Here is a 21,000-nt window from a genome sequence, read left to right as displayed (position 1 = left end):
TGAGGACCCGCCTTGATGTGAGGATGTGAATGGAGACGGAGGGTATTTTAGGAATTTGAGTGGGCCCTTTAGTCCAAGACCCTCATTTTTAGAGGGACCCACCTGTCTTATTTTATAGGAACTGAGGCCTTGAGGTATTGGGGAACACTACTGGAGAAATGGGACTGTAGCTTTGGGGGGACGTCTTCTGAATGAGGGCTTTGGGAGTGCCAAGGGTGAAGAGAATTGTAGAGGGGACTATCTGAGGGACCAGGGCACAGGGGAGGAGGGCACCTCTGGGGCCCAGACTGGCATGAATAACTTGGGAAGAGCCAAAAGGAAGTGGTGAAAAAGAAAGATGTGACTAGAAGCCGGGGTGGGGGAGCCAAGGATGAATGTCGGGGTATAGCAGGAGTGTTGTGGACGGCTGGATGTCATGGACCACTCTGGCTCTCCAGCCAAAGTTTCCGTAGGAATAGGAGCATCCTTTCTCGTCCTGGAGCCCCAGAGCCATGGGCAGGGGGCAGGGGTCGGGGAGCAATTACCTTTCTTCCAGCCTCGTTGTTATGTAAGTTCATGAGAGCCCGGCTGGAGGAGGCCCCTTTGCTTCTCTCTCGGACATCCACGAAGGACTGGGAGAAGGCCACACCATAGGCAATATTGTCCGAACAGCCTGACCATTGGAAGCCTGGAGTGGGTGAAGAGGAGCAAGGGTCAGGCTTTGCCTTGGGGGGGGTCCTTTGTGCTCATCTCCCCAAGAAGACCCTTCCAGGAAGGACCCACCTGGCTGTTGGCTGGTCCATAGAAGCCCTCCCTTCCCAGAAAAACAAGAGTTTTTCCCCTCTCCCCTCCCTCGTGGCACTCACCCTCTGGGCTGACCCCGTGCACAGTTCGGTCGCAGCCACACTTGTCCAGCTCTCCGCTGCTGCAGGCCTGAGTGACAGCAAAGGCTACTCCTGCGGAGGAGATGGCGTAGACGAAGGCTGCTTCTCGGGTTCCTGTTGGGGCAGAAAAGGGGAATGTGGGTCCATCCCCTTCTCTCTCTGGCTCCCCCTTTCTTTGTTCAGGGTTTCCTGGGCTGACCCAGTGAAGGAAGAAAGAGCAGAAGAGAAACAGGACTGGACCTATATGTAGGAAGGATGGTTGGTATCCCAAAAGGCACACCTGGAGACCGCTAGGTGGCTCAGGATGAGAACCAGGCCTGGAGAGGAGACATCCTGGTTTCCAATCTAGCCTCAGACACTTCCTGGCTATACCTGGCATAAGTCACTTAAACCCAGTTGCCTAGCCCTTACCAGTCCTCTACCTTTATTGATTCTAACACAGAAGGTAAGGATTAAGAAAGAAAAAAAGTCACACCTGCTTAAAAATATCCCCCGAATCCCAGCCTAATGAAGTACCTAAAAGTTCTAATGTTTCTAAAGATCTTTGGACTAAGGCACGTGCTGTCTCCAGAGTGACCCTTGTTACAAGATGCTCAACTCCCTAAGAGAAGCTTTCAGAGTGATGGTGAATTGATTCCACCATTCTGGAGGGCAATTTGGAACGGTGCCCAAAGGGCTTTAAAACAACGTATTTCCTTCAAATTTCCTCCAAATGATAGTCAAGTGGGCAGCCTCAGGAGATGGAGTCCTCTTGGCCTCTGCCCCAATATCGGTCTTTGAGCAAGGCTGGATGACTCTTCACTGAGAATGGCAGAAGGGGCAGGTTAGGCATGGAGCAGAGGGATTTTCCCCCCTGGTATGAATTGGATTAGACTGTTATTAAGTCCTTTCCCCGTGATTCTATGAATTTCCCCTTCTCTCCCCTTCCAGCTCCTTTCCTGCTCCACTTCAGGAGGCTGCCTCGGGGAGCAGGCACACATTTCCGCATCGGTCCCAGCCTTCCCACCTTCTTGAAACCCGACGGAGCTTCCCTTCTGTTAACACGGGTGCGAGAGCTCGGGGGCATCTCCCTCCCTCAAAAAGGCACGGGAAGATTAAAAAAAATATATTTTACAGGGAGATTATACGCCATGCCCAGATCAGAGAACTTCAGAATTGGAAGGATTTTAGAAACCATTCTATTATAATCCAACCCATAGAGGAGGCCAGGAAACAGGGAAACAGGACACAGTGGCGGGGCTAAGCCGTCCCTCCCAGGCTCCTTACCGCAGGCTGGTTTTATTTCTGTGACCTTATGACTTACGGACCATCTGAGCTGGAGAAGACTCCCCAGACAAGGAATACTGGAGCCAGAAGAACAAGAAACACAAGCTGGGCTCATGGGGCTGTGAACCTCCGTAGTTTCTCTCTGAATGATGAAGGGGGTCATGTTTGGAAGGCTGTGACTTCCCTTAGCTTGGAGCAGACCTGAAGCTGGGGGTGTGTCCCCGAGGGCTCCCTCGCTGTGGCCATGAGGGGCCGGAGGCTTTCTTTCTTCAGTGAATGCAGCTATTATATCTGCACTGAGAAGAGGCCAGGCAGGAGGCGAACTGAATTTTAATCCTGCCACCCCCTAGCCAGGCACGTTTGATGGTGCCTCAGTTTCCTTATCTGTAAAAAGGGGTATCGTACGACTTCTACCACCTACCTCTCAGAGGAAATTTTATTTTGAGGAAAACACATTGTAAGCCTTTTAAAGAGTGACAGAAATGACTTGTTTTATCTTGGGGTGTGTGTGTGAGTGTGTGTGAGTGTGTGTGTGTGTGCGCGCGCACTGGGCGGCTCTGGTGGGGCATGTGTGACCTTATCCGTTTTTCCTGGGCCGTGTGTAGGGCTCTGTGTGGTGGTGACTGTCCTTCTGTCTCTCACTGGGGGTGTCTGTGTGTGTGGGGGCGGCTGGGGGCAGCCCGTTGGCCTGGTGGTTGGCAATTATCTCCCGGGACACCCGGCCCTGCTTTCCCAGCTGTCCCGGAGAGTAGTCGCCGTGGTCAGGAGGGAACAGTAGACTCTTCTATGCCCTCCTTTGTGGACAGGCTAGACTGCTGGCCAGAGGGAGGGAGGGTCAGGGCCCCGGGGGGAGGATGCAGCTTCCACCAGAGCCTGCTTGGAGACACGATGCTCCCCACCTTGAAGCTCAGGCTCCAGGGTCCTTTCCCTGGCCCCAAGGGGACGCCGTCCCTCCCTTCCCCTATCCTGGACGCTGTGGGGGTCAGGGCCGGGGACAGGGTGGGGAACCCTGGCTCTGGGCTGGCAATGGGAGCTGCTTTGGGGGTTGGGAGCCATTGTGGGGACTGAATTCTCTCCAAGTTAATCGAGGCTAATAGCAGGATCGTGTTGGTTGGTTTGTGCTGTGGCGGCCGTAAAAGAGACGACTTCAGTTTCTGGTATTTCTGGCATTTCCAGGCCTGAACCAGCACAAATCCTGTGCCCCGAAGACGGGGAAAGAAAGATGAAGTGGGGAGACAGGGTTGATTCGGAGGCAAAGGGAGGTGCGAGGGGAAGGGCCGGTGGAGGCCCACCTGGCATAGGCTTGGCCCAGCTCGATTCCAGGTCAGAGAGTGGGAGTCAGGGCAAAAGGAGCCTAGAAACCATGGATTCTAGTCATTTTGCTGAGGAGGAAAGGAAGGAGCCCAGCCGGGATGTGAGCCCACATCATCCTGACTCCTGATCCAGTCCTCTTTTCTCCTCAGATCTCTTCTGAGTCCTCATCGCCCACTGTCCATCCGCCCAGCCTTCTCTCTGATTTGATCTTGACTGGCTTCCCTCTTTCTCCCCTTCCCTCATCTTCCGTGCACGCCGGTGAGCTGATGGCAAGGATGCTGATGGGCACTATCAGAGGGGCCCTAGAGAAACTGAGCTGAGCACTGGTGGCAGCTGGTGGAGGGCCAGGAGACAGCGTCTCTGGGGTGGATGGCCCTCTGAGGCCGCTGCCCATTCTATGGGGCAGGGCCTGAGCTGGAGAGGGGAGCGGAGAAATGTTTGCGCTGCCTCTTCTGCTGGCCAGCCCACAGAGGCCCAGCTCTCTGCCCTCCAAGCCATCAGCCACCTCCTTCATGCTCCTGTGCTTACAGGGCCAAGGTTGTCCGCCTATGCCCGCCTGCACACACAAACACGAGCTCGACAACCTCCACGAGCAGTTACTGTGGTCCTAGAACCTCCTTAAGAAGTTAAAGAAGAAATTAAAACGGAGAAGGAAGTCCTGTAGGTAAAGCCTCAGGACTTAGAGCTGTAGCTTCCCCACAGGGACTCGGACCCTGCACTCTGGCTTCCCATGACAAATATCTCCAGGGAAGGACTTTTTGCGACTTCTTAAGCTTGAGGTCAGGAAGTGCTTCCTGGTATCTGTCCTATGTCCCTCACACTCCACTTTAAACCCACTTCCTTTGGCTTTTTGCTTCATGGGAAGGCAGGGAGAAGCAGCACAACAGAGGGGAAGGTGGCTGTGGGATCAGCATCCCAGTCCCGACAGAAGTTCTGCTAGTCATCTAGCCATATGGGTGACCGAGGGCAAATTCCTCTTCCCCTCGGGTTTTAGTTTTCTTGTTAGTAAATTTGAGGGAATTAGATCATCTTTGAGCTCTAGTGCAGCTTGAACATTTTGTGTTGTTTATTTTTTAAACCCTTTCCTTCTGCCTTAGAATCAATACTGTATAGTGGTTCCAGGGCAGAAGAGTGGTAAGGGCTAGGCAATGGGGGTCAAGTGACTTGCCCAGGGTCACCCAGCTGGAAGTGTTTGAGGTCAGAACCTGGGACCTCCTATCTTTAGGTCTGGCTCTCAATCTACTGAGCTACCTAGCTGCTCCCCATCTTCCATTCTAAGCTCCCTCCTAGCTTTGATATTTTGATATTCTGGATTCTAAGGTCCCTCCCAATCCTGAAATTATCTGTTCTAAGATCTCTCCTAGCTCTGACATTGTTCTAAGCTCTCTCCCAGCTTTGACATTCTCTGTTCTAAGGTCTCTCCCAGCCCCGACAGTCTCTATTCTAAGGTCTCTCCCAGCTCTGACATTCTCTGTTCTAAGGTCTCTCCCAGCTCTGACATTCTCTGTTCTAAGGTCTCTCCCAGCTCTGACATTCCCTGTTCTAAGATCTCTCCCAGTTCTGACATTCCCTGTTCTAAGATCTCTCCCAGTTCTGACATTCTCTGTTCTAAGGTCTCTCCTGGCTCTGACATTGTTCTAAGCTCTCTCCCAGCTTTGACATTCTCTGTTCTAAGGTCTCTCCCAGCCCCGACAGTCTCTGTTCTAAGGTCCCTCCCAGCTCTGACATTCTCTGTTCTAAGGTCTCTCCCAGCTCTGACATTCTCTGTTCTAAGGTCTCTCCCAGCTCTGACATTCTCTGTTCTAAGCTCCCTCCCAGCTCTGACATTCTCTATTCTAAGGTCTCTCCCAGCTCTGACATTCTCTGTTCTAAGCTCTCTCCCAGCTCTGACATTCTGTGTTCTAAGGTCTCTCCCAGCTCTGACATTCTCTGTTCTAAGCTCCCTCCCAGCTCTGACATTCTCTGTTCTAAGGTCTCTCCCAGCTCTGACATTCTCTGTTTTAATGTCTCTCCCAGCTCTGACATTCTCTGTTCTAAGCTCCCTCCCAGCTCTGACATTCTCTGTTCTAAGGTCTCTCCCAGCTCTGACATTCTCTGTTCTAAGGTCTCTCCCAGCTCTGACATTCTCTGTTCTAAGCTCCCTCCCAGCTCTGACATTCTCTATTCTAAGCTCCCTCCCAGCTCTGACATTCTCTGTTTTAAGGTCTCTCCCAGCTCTGACAGTCTCTGTTCTAAGGTCTCTCCCAGCTCTGACATTCTCTGTTTTAATGTCTCTCCCAGCCCTGACATTCTCTGTTCTTAGCTTCCCCCTGGCTCTGACATTCTGGGTTCTAAGGTTCCTCCTAGTTCTGACATTTTGGGTTCTCAGGTTCCTCCCATCATTCTATATTATGAATATAATTTAGCCATCTCAGAGGAGATCAGGATGGTCTGATTAATTGTACCTCCATTGGCCTTTTCCCAGCTCATGGATGATTAGAATCTAGTCCAAATGCTTCATTTTATAGAATAGGAAACAGGCTGGGAGAAGGAAAGTCCCTAAGCCAAGGTTTAACAGGCAGTGGTGGTGGGGGACGCATCCTGGGGTTTTCTGGGTGGCACAGATAAGGCATATACCGAGAAGATCTGGGGTCACACTGAGGCTCAGAACCCAGCCTGTGCCTCTTGGTTAAGTCTCTTCCTAATCAAAGCATCAAGTAAAATAGTATTTGTTAAGCACTCGGCAGAGGAAAAGAAGGGGATGGCAGAAGATGAGATGGAGAGACTGTCATGGAAGCAAAGAGCAGGAACTTGGACAGAGTCTGGGAGGCAGAAGGGCCTGGGTGTTATGGTCCACGGGGCCACAAAGACTTGGACGTGACTGAATGACTGAATAACAACCAGCACAGGGCCTGGCACTTAGGAGACACTAAGTGCTGGACTCCTTCCTTTCCTTCCTTCAGGCACTGACCCTCTGTATTCCATGGGCTCTAGCTCCCTTGGAAGGATTTTCAAGCTTTGAAATCTGTCCCAAAGTCCCTTCTTGTTCTAATGTTTCATAGTCTGAAGTTCCTTCTACCTCTCATTTTTGTGTCCTTCAGGCCTTTCCAAGGGCTATCATTATGGGCCTCAGTTTCTTCATCTGTAAAAAGAAAGACTGGACATAGATGACCTCTTAGGTCTCCCTTGCTTCCAGTTCAAATCCATGATCCCAAGGCAGTGATTTACTCCAAATCTGATGCTTTTTGTACTACACAGTATAGGCCCCTTGGTAGTGCAGTAGATAGAATGCTGGGCTTGGAGTCAGGGAGACCTGAGTTCAAATCCAGCATCAGACACTTACTAGCTTTGTTGCTGTGGGCAAGTCATTTAGCTCCTGTTTGCTTCAGTTCCTCCTCTATAAAATGAAGGCACACTGGAGAAGGAAATGGTAAACCACTCCAGTAACTTTGCCAAGAAAATCCCAAGGACAATATCGATGAGGAAGCAGAGGCAGGTGGAGGTTATATGACTTGTCTATGGTCACACAGCTAGGAAGGGCCTGAAGCCAGACAGAATGAGATGTCATTATCCCCATTTTACAGATGAGGAAATTGAGGCTCAGAGAATCGGGAAGATTGTGAGTTTCTTGGGGTCACCAAGAGTTAGACGGGACAGAACAAAAAAAAATTTGTTAGAGAGGAAGGCTCTCACAGCTGCAGGAACTGGGAAAGGTCTTGTGGAGGAGGTGGAGCTTGAGATGAGCCTGGAAGGAGCCCAGAGATTCTTAGAAGTGGAGGTGAGGGGGAAGAACATTCCAGGCGTGGGGGTCAACCCGGCCAAAGTCCTGTGTGAGGAACAGCAAGGAGGCTGGTAGAGCCAGACCTTAGGGTACACCTGATGACCAGATTATGATGGGGAGTTTGGGGGGACAGTCATGGGTGGTAAAATTCTGTCTCCCACAGCCACAGAAGAGATGTAGACCCTGGAAAATAGTGGCAGAAAATGGTACTTAGCATGGGCAGTCACTCTGCTTAAGGTCATAGCATTATGGAGCTACCCCAAGACGGGACCTTGGAGGTCATCCAATTGAGCTCCCCATTTTACAGATGAGGAAACTGAGGCCCATGGACGTTTATCCAGGTAGATGGCACTAAGAGGAAAGAGGATTTGAACCCAAGTCTGCTGACTTCAGAGTCAGTGATGTTTCTAGAAACCACCTGTCTAGTTGCTCCTTGTAGGTTCTGGAAAACTCGATTTTTTTTCTGTCCTGCACTGAAATGACACAAGATGGGATTTGAGAGAGGCCAATGTGATAGACATGGGGGTGGACCTTCCCCATCGGCTGGGCTCGTATTGTCTAAACTGCTTAGCTTGGCATCCAAGACTTTCTCCAATGGAATTCCCACCTGCCTACGCAGGCTCATTTCCTACCTTTCCCCTTGAGAGCCTCTTCTCCAGTCCTAATAGACAGCTCTCTGGTCCCTGGTCACATCATGCCCTTTCTCCTCTTTGCTCATCCTAATTATCCCAATTCTCTTAGGTCATACGCTGACCAGTTAGCTTACAAAACGTTCTCCTCATCAATACCTTATAAAGTTGGTCATTTAAAAATAATGATGATATGATAATAACAACAATAAATGTCATCTATGTAGGACCTACTATGTGTCAGGCATCATGCTAAGCCCTTTACAGATATTTTATTTGATTCTCTCAACAACCCTGGGAGGTAGATACTATTATCATAGCCTTTTTCCAGATGAGGAAACTGAGGCAGGTGATGGTTACATGACTTGCCTATGGTTACACAGCTAGGAAGTGTCTGATGCCAGACAGAATGATCTAAGTATCACTATCCCCATTTTACAGATGAGGGAATTGAGACCCAGAGAATCAGGAAGATGGTGACTTTCTTGAGGGCAGGGACTGTCTTAAACCCTTTGGAGTCTGTGTTCTGAAGTCCCTCCTAGTTCCGATTGTCCGTGTTTCAACATCCCTTTGAGCTCTGACATTCCATGCTGTAAGGTTCCTCCCATTTCTGATGTCTTACAGTCAAAGGTCTTTTTTTAGGACTAGGTTTTAGGGGATTTCCTGGCAAAGATGCTGGGGTTATTTGCCATTTCCTTCCCTTGTTCATTTGACAGATGAGGAAACTGAGGCCAGCAGGGTTCAATGACTTGCCCTAAGGTCCCTTCCACCATTTTTCATTCTCCCTCCCTAAGGTCCCTCTCAACTCTGACATGCTATGTGTTAAAGTCTCCTCTGGCTATCACAATCTGGGTGGGGAAAGAAAGTGGAAGTTAGCCAGTGGAATTCCAGTTGTTCAGGAATTATGCAGGGGGAGAAGGCCTTGATGAGCTGGTGATGGATAATTTCCACCAGAGTCACGGAGAGGACAGAATACCCATCTTCCTCTCCTCCTTCCCACTTCCCCCATGAACCTGAGGACTGGGTAGCTGGTGATACACATTGAACACAGCACCAAAATGGTAGACATAAAGGAAGAGGATTTGGAAGAACTGAGGACGTTATGTGTGTGTTTATGTATACACATATGTGCGTACACACATGTGTTGGGAGGGTGAGATTAGCTTTTAGGGGAGGGAGGAAGGTTGTTTGACTTGGCTAGGAGACAGCTTGGTGTGGGTGTAGGAAGGGTTTGGGGGACCCTATGATAATCTGGAGATATTTGTGGGCTATAAAATCCAAAGAGGAAGAGGGACCATTTAGCCTAGTTGGAGATGCTGGTAGAAGTGATCCAAAGTGGTTTAGAGTTCTGGGGGTGAGTAAGGACTAGGAGGGGAGTCCTCCCCCCACCCCCAGAGTGAATGATGGGACAGATGCTCCAGTGGGAAACTGAGGGAAATCTCATGGCCTAGGATGCTTTTTTTGAGCCAGAATGAGTGGAACCCTAAAGGTCAGGATGGTGTGGAGGTGGGGAGGAGTGGAGGGCTGAAGTTTGGGAACACCAAGCCTCACCTAGAGAAGGGGCTTGGGGTTCCATCTCTGGTGTGTGATCCTTGGGATGGAATTGAAAGAGTCCTGGAACCTGTTTTCAAACCCCAGGAAGCTAGGGAATGCTGTGGACAGAGGCAGCGAGGTGGCACCATAGTGCCCAGAATACCAGGCCTGGCCTCAGGAAGACTCACATTCCTGAGTTAAAATTTGACCCTAGACACTTACTAGCTGTGTGATCCTAGGCAAGTCATTTAACCCTGCTGGATTTACTTTCCTCATCTGTCAAAGGAACAGGAGAAGGAAATGGTCAACCACTCCAGTATCTTTGCCAGGTGATCTTGGGCAAGTGATTTCACTCAGTCTGCCTCAGTTTCCTCATCTGTCAAATGAACAGGAGAAGGAAATGGCCAACCACTCCAGTATCTTTGCCAGGTGATCTTGGGCAAGTGACTTCACCCTGGCTGCCTCAGTTTCCTCATCTGTCAATGAACAGGAGAAGGAAATGACCAACCACTCCAGTATCTTTGCCAGGTGATCTTGGGCAAGTGACTTTACCCTGGCTGCCTCAGTTTCCTCATCTGTCAAATGAATAGGAGAAGGAAATGGTCAACTACTCTAGTATCTTTCTGGGCAAGAAAACCCCATATAGGGTCAGGAAGAGTCAGACACAACTGGAAAATGACTGAACAACAATAACAACGAAATGTATAGTGGAAAGGACACAGGATTTCGTCAGATGAGCTAGTTTTGAGTTTGGGCTCCGCTCTTTACTGGTTGTGTGAACTTGGCAAAGTCATTTAAACTTTGTGCCTCTGAAAAATGGGGAAGCTGCTCTCATTGGTCAGTCAACAATCATTTTTAAGTTCTTACTCTAAGCCAAGTGGGCATAGAGAGGATACCAAAAAAGACACAAGGATAGTCCCTGAAGTCTGGAAATCTGTATAAGATGTCTACGGAGTGGGTGGAAGGTGATCTAAAAGGGGAAGAAGGCAATAGCTGAGGGGACCAGGAAAGGACTCTGACGCAAGGTGGGCTTGATCTGAGGACATGCCGGGCCTGGGAGACAGGCATGGAAATTGCGATGGAGCGCCCTGTTCCAGGATCAGCAATTAGACAGTTAAGTCAGTGTGTGAAGGGGCCGAGCTGTAAGAATGGACAAGCGGGAGGGAAACAGCTTGTAAAGAACTTAATGCTCAACAAATGACTTTATACGTGATCCTGGAAGAAATGATGGGCTCCTGGGCTAATACGGAGGGGCAACATGGTCAGACTTTGAACTCGAGTTGTTCCAGACTGGGGAGACTAGTGAGAAGTGACCGAGGAGTCCAAGGAAGAGGGTTTGAGGGCCTGAATGAGGAGAGTAGTTGCAGGAGTGGAGAGAAGGGGATGCACACTGGAGATGCTTTGAAGGGACAAAGGACAAGACTTAGCAATGGCCTGGACATATGGGGTGAGCGGGAGAGAGGAGTCGATGATGATACCTATGTAATGATGCCTCCCCAGGACTGGGGGATCATCATCATCATCATCATCATCATCATCATCATCATCATCATCATTATCATTATTATTTTTAAACCTTGACCTTTCACCTTAGAATCAATACTGTGTATTGGCTCCAAGGCAGAAGAGTGGTTAGGACTAGGCAATGGGGATTAAGTGATTTGCCCAGGGTCACACAGCTAGGAAGTGTCCGAGGCTAGATTTGAACCCAGGACCTCCTGTCTCTGGGCCTGGCCCTCAATATGTTCTCTTTGACCTGGGATTATAGTTGTTGTGATTATTGTCATCAGAATTATAAGCTTACTGAAGAGAGGAAAACTTGTTTCCTCATTGTTTTCTGTGAACTTCCTCCAGGGCATGGAAAGTTTGCACAGGGAAATGAGCATAAGGAAATTGTCATTATCACAGAGTAAGATTTAGATCTGGGAGGGATCTTGGAACAAAGAATATAAGAACTGAAAAAGATAAAGAACAGAGAATATTAGAGCTTCAAGGAACGAGAGAACTAGAAGGAAGGTCCATGGGGACCAGAAAGCAATTGAAAACAGAATGGCAGAGGCAGAAGGAACCTTAGAATATAGAATGAGCTGGAAGGGACCTTAGAACACAGAACGTCAGATCTGGGAGGGACCTTAAGTTAGGGAATATAAGAGATGGGAGGATTCTTAGAACTTAAAATGTTGGAATGAGAAGGACCCTTAAGAACAGAGACTGTCAGAGCTGGGAGAGACCTTAGAACAGAGAATGTCAGAGCTGGGAGGGACCTTAGAACAGGGAATGTCAGAGCTGGGAGAGACCTTAGAACAGAGAATGTCAGAGCTGGGAGAGACCTTAGAACAGAGAATGTCAGAGCTGGGAGAGACCTTAGAACAGAGAATGTCAGAGCTGGGAGAGACCTTAGAACAGAGAATGTCAGAGCTGGGAGAGACCTTAGAACAGAGAATGTCAGAGCTGGGAGAGACCTTAGAACAGAGGATGTCAGAGTTGGGAGAGAGCTTAGAACAGAGAATGTCAGAGCTGGGAGAGACCTTAGAACGGAGAATGTCAGAGCTGGGGGAGTCCTTAGAACAGAGAATGGCAGAGCTGGGAAAGACCTTAGAACAGAGAATGTCAGAGCTGGGAGAGACCTTAGAACAGAGAATGTCAGAGCTGGGAGAGACCTTAGAACAGAGGATGTCAGAGCTGGGAGAGACCTTAGAACAGAGGATGTCAGAGTTGGGAGGAACCTTAGAACAGAGAATGTCAGAGCTGGGAGGGACCTTAGAACAGAGAATGTCAGAGCTGGGAGGGACCTTAGAACAGGGAATGTCAGAGCTGGGAGAGACCTTAGAACAGAGAATGTCAGAGCTGGGAGAGACCTTAGAACAGAGAATGTCAGAGCTGGGAGAGACCTTAGAACAGAGAATGTCAGAGCTGGGAGGGACCTTAGAACAGGGAATGTCAGAGCTGGGAGGGACCTTAGAACAGAGAATGTCAGAGCTGGGAGAGACCTTAGAACAGAGAATGTCAGAGCTGGGAGAGACCTTAGAACAGAGAATGTCAGAGCTGGGAGAGACCTTAGAACAGAGAATGTCAGAGCTGGGAGAGACCTTAGAACAGAGAATGTCAGAGCTGGGAGAGACCTTAGAACAGAGGATGTCAGAGTTGGGAGAGAGCTTAGAACAGAGAATGTCAGAGCTGGGAGAGATCTTAGAACAGAGAATGTCAGAGCTGGGAGAGACCTTAGAACAGAGGATGTCAGAGTTGGGAGAGAGCTTAGAACAGAGAATGTCAGAGCTGGGAGAGACCTTAGAACGGAGAATGTCAGAGCTGGGGGAGTCCTTAGAACAGAGAATGGCAGAGCTGGGAAAGACCTTAGAACAGAGAATGTCAGAGCTGGGAGAGACCTTAGAACAGAGAATGTCAGAGCTGGGAGAGACCTTAGAACAGAGAATGTCAGAGCTGGGAGAGACCTTAGAACAGAGGATGTCAGAGCTGGGAGAGACCTTAGAACAGAGGATGTCAGAGTTGGGAGGAACCTTAGAACAGAGAATGTCAGAGCTGGGAGGGACCTTAGAACAGAGAATGTCAGAGCTGGGAGAGAGCTTAGAACAGAGAATGTCAGAGCTGGGAGAGACCTTAGAACGGAGAATGTCAGAGCTGGGAGAGAGCTTAGAGCAGAGAATGTCAGACCTGGGAGAGACCTTAGAACAGAGAATGTCAGAGCTGGGAGGGACCTTAGAACAGAGAATGTCAGAGCTGGGAGGGACCTTAGAACAGGGAATGTCAGAGCTGGGAGGGACCTTAGAACAGAGAATGTCAGAGCTGGGAGAGACCTTAGAACAGAGAATGTCAGAGCTGGGAGAGACCTTAGAACAGAGAATGTCAGAGCTGGGAGAGACCTTAGAACAGAGAATGTCAGAGCTGGGAGAGACCTTAGAACAGAGAATGTCAGAGCTGGGAGAGACCTTAGAACAGAGGATGTCAGAGTTGGGAGAGAGCTTAGAACAGAGAATGTCAGAGCTGGGAGAGATCTTAGAACAGAGAATGTCAGAGCTGGGAGAGACCTTAGAACAGAGGATGTCAGAGTTGGGAGAGAGCTTAGAACAGAGAATGTCAGAGCTGGGAGAGACCTTAGAACGGAGAATGTCAGAGCTGGGGGAGTCCTTAGAACAGAGAATGGCAGAGCTGGGAAAGACCTTAGAACAGAGAATGTCAGAGCTGGGAGAGACCTTAGAACAGAGAATGTCAGAGCTGGGAGAGACCTTAGAACAGAGAATGTCAGAGCTGGGAGAGACCTTAGAACAGAGGATGTCAGAGCTGGGAGAGACCTTAGAACAGAGGATGTCAGAGTTGGGAGGAACCTTAGAACAGAGAATGTCAGAGCTGGGAGGGACCTTAGAACAGAGAATGTCAGAGCTGGGAGAGAGCTTAGAACAGAGAATGTCAGAGCTGGGAGAGACCTTAGAACGGAGAATGTCAGAGCTGGGAGAGAGCTTAGAGCAGAGAATGTCAGACCTGGGAGAGACCTTAGAACAGAGAATGTCAGAGCTGGGAGGGACCTTAGAACCCAGAATGTCAGAGCTGGGAGAGACCTTAGAACAGAGAATGTCAGAGCTGGGAGAGACCTTAGAGCAGAGAATGTCAGAGCTGGGAGAGACCTTAGAACAGAGAATGTCAGAGCTGGGAGAGACTTTGGAACAGAGAATGCCAGAACTAGAAGGAGCTGAAAAACCAAGAATGTCAGGACTTGCAAAGGGTTTTAGAGACCATCTTGTCCAACTCCTTCATTTTACAAATTAGGAAACTGAGGCCCCTAAAATAGGGATCTCATGTAATTATATGGCTATCTCCCATCTGTTATTTCATTTGTTATTTTTCTGAAACTTCTGGGCAGTTAGTAATTCTGATATTGCTGTGCCATGATCTGTCCTCTAGGCCTGTCACTTAATTCTATGGATATTTCAGTGATTTTTTCCACTTCTCTTCTCAGTTCCCTCCTTCCGTTGTGAGCCATCCCATTTCCTGCTGAAGTTGCCTCTTGTTTGTTGCTTCTTTGGATTTTTGGAGGTTTTCCATTTTCTGCATATAGACCTTTTTCTTCATGACTTCCTCCTAATCTTTTTCTTTTCTTTTTTAAAGAGCATATTTTAATTCTTTTCAGGTTCCTCCCTTGAATAAAAAAACTTTGTGGGGCTTTTCCTTTATGTGCTCTTGAGAGCTTCTTTCCATTTTTAGTTCTTGCTTCATTTCTTGAAGTGTGTCACCAATCGGTTTAAGGCCGAGGGTGAATAAAAATGTTGGCTGTCAGGACAGGAAGGCCTGAGCTCAAGCTACCACCGACACTGAATAGTTTTGTGATCGTGAGCAAATCACTTACTTCTCTGAACTGGATCCACACAGCCGTCTGAGACTCATTTAGAGACAGGTTGTGGGGCCTGGTACACAGGAGGGGCTTCATCCAGGCACTAAGTCTAAAAGCATTGATTAAACCCCTACTAGGTATTTTATTGCTGGGATATAAAGAAAGCCAAAACAGTGCCTGCTCTTAAGGAGCTCAGAACCTAATTGGAGAGAAATAACAGGCAAACAGTATGCACCTACCTACAAGATCTATAGAGCTGACAGAAGGTACTAGGAGGTGGTACGGTGGAATGGCGGGCTTGGAGTCAGGACAATCTGAGTTCAAATCTAACCTCAGACACTTCCTAACTCGATAACTCTGGGCAAGTCACTTTTCCTTTTTTTGCCTCAGTTTCCTCTTCTGTCAAATGAGGGGATTAGATGGCCGGCCTTGGAGGTCTCTTCCAGATCTAGATCTAGATAGTCTCCATCTAAATAGAATCCACACTGGCCTGCCTGCCACTCTACTCTGAGGTTTCCGCATGTTCCTCCAGTGTTATCTGGGTAGGGCTAGCACACGAGGACCCAGGACAGCCTTAGCAACAAACGATTGGTCCTCTTGGCAGGACACCCACTCCTCCTCGCCAATGGCCATATTCTCCACATCAGACTCTGTGATATTGGCAGAAGGCAGAACTGGGTCCTGAGGTCGAAGGGCGCACCATTTCTGGGTAGAGCGGATAGAATGCGTGGCTTCCAATTAGGAAGGTTTGGCTTCCAGTCCCACCTTGGACACACTGGGGTTGGGGGATGCTCCTCCTCTGTAGAACCAGAGGTTTGTAACTGGATGGCCTCTGAGGTCCCTTCTAACTCTACAGCCAGGATTTCAACTTAGGATCCCTTATGAGGAAGGATGGGGAAATAATCATTACCCCCATTTTACAGATGAAAAAACCTGGTCTCAGAGAATTGAATGTCTAATCCATCCATCCATCCATCCATCCATCCATCCATCCATCCATCCATCTATCCATCTCTCTCTCTCTCTCTATATATATATATATATATTTATCTATCTATTTCTCTCTCTCTCTATCTGTCTATCTATCATATATCTATCAGTCTGTCTATCTGTCTGTCCATGTATCCATGTATCTATCCATCCATCCATCCATCTCTTCATCCATCCATCTATCTATCTATCTATCTATCTATCTATCTATCTATCTATCTACTCATCTATCTATCTATCTACTCATCTATCTATCTATCTATCTATCTATCTATCTATCTATCTATCTATCTATCTATCTATCCATCTATCTATCTATCTATCTATCTATCCATCTATCTATCTATCTATCTATCTATCTATCTATCTATCTATCTATCTATCTATCTACTCATCTATCTATCTATCTACTCATCTATCTATCTATCCATCTATCTATCTATCTATCTATCTATCTATCTATCTATCTATCTATCCATCCATCCATCTATCCATCTATCTATCTATCTATCAATGAAAGATTTATCATGCATCTAATATTACTAGTCACTGGGAACATCCACATAAGGGATGAAACGGTCCCCACTTCCACAGCAGAGAAACGTTGCTATTTTGATGGTGTGATGACCTGAAGGCCCCCAGAGGCCCTGGGGTCCATCCCCTCCCCCCATCCCCCTCACCTTGCGTCACCACCTTGCCAAAGACCGGCAGGCTGTCCAGAGTCGAGCAGTTCCATCGTCGGTTTCGAAACTGGTACTGACACTCCTCAATGGCAAGTTGTGCCCCGCGCCGCACCGAGTCCATCACTTCCAGGTTCCTCTTGCACATTTGGACCTGCCTCTGGATCAGCCCTTTGAGCTTCTCACAGGTCTCCTCATCAGAGATACTGCCCACTGAGGACAGTTTGGCCAGGTACCTGGGGAAGGACAGGAGGGGTCAGTGGCCACCCAGTGGAACTGCCCTCTGCAGAATCCTAGGGCCCCACTTGATCTCTGCGGCCGGCACATCCTTCCCCTCTCTGGACAGGGATCTCCTCTGGGACATCTCAACAGACTCTACTTGAAGATAACTGGTGATGGGTTACTCCCTGCCCATCAATGCCACCCATTTACATTTTTAAATTTAAATAAAAAAAATTTTAAGCCCTTATCTTCTGTCTTAGAATTGATAGTAAGCACATGTAAAACCCAGTGGAATTGTGCGTCGGCTATTGGAAGGGGTTCAGGGGATGGGAGGAAAAGAACATGATTTTTGGTAGCCTGGAAAAATACTCTAAATTAATTCATTAAATAAAATTTAAAAATTAAACAAAATAAAGTTACCTAAGGAAAAAAGCACTTATAGTAAGTATTGATTCTAAGACAGAAGAGCAGTAAGGGCTAGGCAAGGGAGGGTCAATGAACTTGCCCTGGGTCACACAGCTAGGAAGTGTCTGAGGCCACATTCGAACCCAGGACCTCTGAACTCCAAGCCTGGTGCTCTAGCCACCCAGAGGCTATCCATTTTTGATAGTTTAGATGGAAACTTTTCCTTGCTGAATTATGTTATATTAGAATCTTCAAATCTAGTCAATGCCTGATAAGCAATATGGTGAAGCAGATAGACATTGAAGACCAGAGTTCAAATTCTGACCCAGATTCTTGTTAGTTGGCTGTAAGACTCCTTTTTCCTCATCTGGGGCCAGCTAGGTGATATATTAGATAGAGTGCTGGACTAGAATCAGAAAGACCTGAGTTCAAATTCTCCCTTAGCCACCTACTTAACTCTGTGGCCCAGGACAAGTAGCTTAACCTTGGTTTGCCTCAGTTTTCTCATCTAAAATAGCATCTACCTTAAAGGGTTATTGTGAGGATCAAATGAGATAATATGTATAAAGCACTTTTCAAATCTTAAAGGGCTACATGATTGCTATTATTATTAGAAAGAATTTTGTGGTTTACACATGTCTGACTCTTGCTGACCCCATTTGAGGTTTTCTTGGCAAAGATACTGGAGTGGTTGGCCATTGGCCTTTCTCAGCCCTCCCAGCCACTGGTACCTTCTCTAAGGTTACTTCTTTCTACTGTTTGTATCTTGCATCCATCCCGCCCCCCATCCATCCATTGGTCTGTCTATCTGTCTGTCTATTGGTCTGTCTGTCTATCTATCTACACTATGTTGTTGAGTTGTTTTCAGCTAGTGTATGAAGTCAGATTCGAACTTATGAAGATGAGTGTTTCTGATTCCAGCCAGGATACTCTTATCCACTGCACCACCCAGCTGCCCATGAGTGATAATAGCAAACATTTACATAAACTTTACAATTATTATCTCATTTGATCCTTACACCAACCCTGGGAGATAGGTGCTATTTTTGCCTCCATTTTTTACAGATGAGGAAACTAAGGTTGACAGAGGTTAAATGACTTGTCCAGGGTCACACAGTTAGTAAGTATATGAGGCTGAATTTGAACTTGGCTATTACTGACTCCAGGCTTGATGGGTCACTTAACTGTTTATTATTATTAATTTGTGAAGCGAGGAGTTTGGATTTAAGTGATGGTCAAGGTCCTCCAGGCTCTCAATCATGGATCCTCCTAATCCTCTCTAGTAGTGACTTAGTCCTTGCTAGATGATGTCTAATAGTGGGATCCTACCTTCTCTGGAGGCAGCCTATTCCCCTCAGAGAATTTTCATTTAAATGAAGAAGTTATTTATGTCAAGTTGAACTCCATTTTCCTGGCACCTCCACCCCCTCCTCCTTGTTCTGCCTGCTGGGCTTTCCTCCCAGTCCAGAGGATGAGGACCTGGGTGTAAATCCCCGTTCTGCTGTTTATTGCCTTGGTGACCTTGGGCAAACTGATCCCCCTCTTTTGGTCCCCTCTGATCCCATGAGGAACCAAAGCGTCCTTCCTCAGGGATTCTGGACACTGCTGGAAGCTCACAGTTCCCCGCACAGGAGCTGTCCTGCCTTGGGGACCAGGCCTGCATGCCAAGTTCTCTCTTGGCTTGGCAGCTGCTCTTTCCTCCCTTCCCTGCCGGACTCTCAGGGAGCCATGGGGGTGGGGAGGGTGGTGGTGCTCTCTGCCATGTGAATGTGCCCTGTCTCCCTGTCCAGGAAATACCCTGGCCAAGCACCACTAGGAAAAAGCTGAGGTCCCTTGGAGTTAACCAAAGTCAGCAGCAGCATGGGGATTGTGGCAGCAGTCACCCCTTACTGCAGGGCTCCCTTAACACCCAGTCAGCTCCACCCCATGCCACTTCCCTCCCAATGCCATACTTGGCCCACCTCACTGGGCTACCCAAGGCTTCCACCTTCTGAATTCTGTGGTGCCCTGAAGTGTAGAGGCTGGAATTGGGGTCCTGGAATAAAAACAGCTTACATTTCTGTGAGGGTCATTCAGTCCTCCCAACAATTCCATACCAAATATTTATTAAGTGCCTACTATGTGCCAGGCACTGTGCTAAGAGCTGGGTATACAAAAAGAGGCAAAAGGTAGCCCCTGCCCTCAAGGAACTTACAATTTAATGGGAAGACAATATGCAAACCATTGTATACCAAGCAAGCTGTATCCAGGACAAATAGGAAATAATGAACAGAGGGAAGGTTTCCTCTGAAATTAAGTGCTGAATTTATGCCTGTAATAGAGATGAGAAAACTGAGGCTAAGAGATCAAAGGCTTTTTCATCTGGGGTCACAGATAGTAAGCATCTGTGGTAGAATTTGAACCCAGGCTATCCTTTCTTCATAACCACTCAGAGAAGAAGATGAGGGTAGGTTCCAGGTCCTATTTCCATTTTATAGTTGAAAAAACAGAAACCTGGAGAGGGATGTGACTTGCTCATAGTCATACAGGAAGGGTCACAGTTGGGAGTAAAGTCCCGTAATCTGTTGCCTCTGTTAGGTCTATTTCCCTCATCCTCTTCATATTGCCTCCCCTCTGTTGACATCGCTAATTTCTACATAAAAATAACAACAATAATAGCTAAGGTTCGTCTAGTAGTTGCTTGGTGCCAGGCACCGTGGGAGAAAATGTTTTACAATTTTGACCTTGTTGGATTCCACAGTTGCTTGTTTGTTGTCTCTCCAGCTATATTGTGACCTCCTTGAATGCAGGGATTGTCTTTTGTTTTTCTTTGTACCCTCAATGCTTAGTAAAGTGCCCGGCACATAGTAAGTCCTTCATAAATGCTAGTTGCCTGACAAAAAAAGAAGGTTGAGACTAGAACTCAGATCCACGTCTGGCATTTCCCTCATTGTAGTGCTCTATCTTTTAGGGGCTTTGTAGTTTCACAAATCAGGAGATTCTGAGAAAATGAAATCTATCTAGGGTAGCGGGACTGACTGCCTGGGGACCCACACATCTCTTGTCTTGATCAAAGACAGGTACCATCATTGACCCAAATCTCTCTTTGGCCTCAAGAAACTAAGACCAGCTCTTCCTATCTCTTCCTGGGGAATTACTACTTAACTGCTATGGGGGTAGGGTGAAGGTAGAAGTAGGGGCTCCCCAATCCCATGAGAACCCAGTCCTACTGTGCAAGAAGCTTGTTTCTCATGCCCACATTCCCTGCTCGTTGTCTTCCCCTGACAGCCTGACAGAGATGGGGTTCCTGTTTTCATCCTCCTCCCCTTAAAACTTGCTCTCAAGCCCTCCTCTTTGCTGTCCCCCAGCCCAGGGCTAACCACAGAGGAAGGTGATCCCTGTTATTACATATTGGTGAGAGTCGGGACTTCCTCTCTTGTAGCCCTTGGATCCAGGCTGTCTGTCCTCTTGGAAAAGAGAAAAGGAATGGGTGGGTGGACAGGGGAGAAGGAGGTTAAGGATCTTGGAAATAAGGAAAGCTTGCATTTCTCTTCTTACCTCCCTCTCTTGTCTCTCTTTTCCCGTTTTTTTCTTCTCTCTGTTCCTCTATCTTTTTGGTTTATCCAGTCTACCTCTCTCCCTTGCTTTCCTAAGGAGAAATCTAACCTTGGTTAGATTGGCTCCATCCCCAAACTACCAAAATTATTGTAATAATGGCTCTCATCTCTATAGGTCCTTACGATTTACAAAGCACGAAGTGCTAGTAGTTTGTTTGCTTATTTTATAGAGGAAGAATTTGAGGCTCAGAGGAGAGACTTGTCCAAGGTCACGTTGGATGGCAAGTCCTGGGGGTTGGTGAAGGGTTATGAAAGGAAAGGAAGCATGGTTTAGTGGAAAGAGCACTCTACTGGGAAATAAGAAGTCTTGGGTTCAGTTTCTGGTCCCACCACTAACTTCTCGTGTGACCTATGACAAGTCACTCTTTGACTGTTTCCTCCTCTATAAAAATGACAGA

At 47.7% G+C, this 21,000-nt stretch overlaps 1 protein-coding gene across 1 annotated transcript in view; it reads right to left on the bottom strand.

Moving 5' to 3' along the window:
- WNT4 (Wnt family member 4) overlaps nucleotides 1-21,000 on the bottom strand; it is a 62,103-nt gene that overhangs the window by 3,793 nt on the left and 37,310 nt on the right. The window contains exons 2-4 of the mRNA XM_056795612.1: nucleotides 16,380-16,615; nucleotides 846-977; nucleotides 525-667 (exon numbers count right to left, since the gene is read on the bottom strand). Coding sequence (XP_056651590.1) covers nucleotides 525-667; nucleotides 846-977; nucleotides 16,380-16,615 — 511 coding nt within the window. The remainder of the gene's footprint in view (nucleotides 1-524; nucleotides 668-845; nucleotides 978-16,379; nucleotides 16,616-21,000) is intronic.

The sequence above is a fragment of the Monodelphis domestica genome, chromosome 4, assembly GCF_027887165.1.
Source record: "Monodelphis domestica isolate mMonDom1 chromosome 4, mMonDom1.pri, whole genome shotgun sequence".
Taxonomy (NCBI): Eukaryota; Metazoa; Chordata; class Mammalia; order Didelphimorphia; family Didelphidae; genus Monodelphis; species Monodelphis domestica.
The sequence above is the reverse complement of the archived record's forward strand: the minus strand, read 5'-3'. Positions and strand labels throughout refer to the sequence as shown.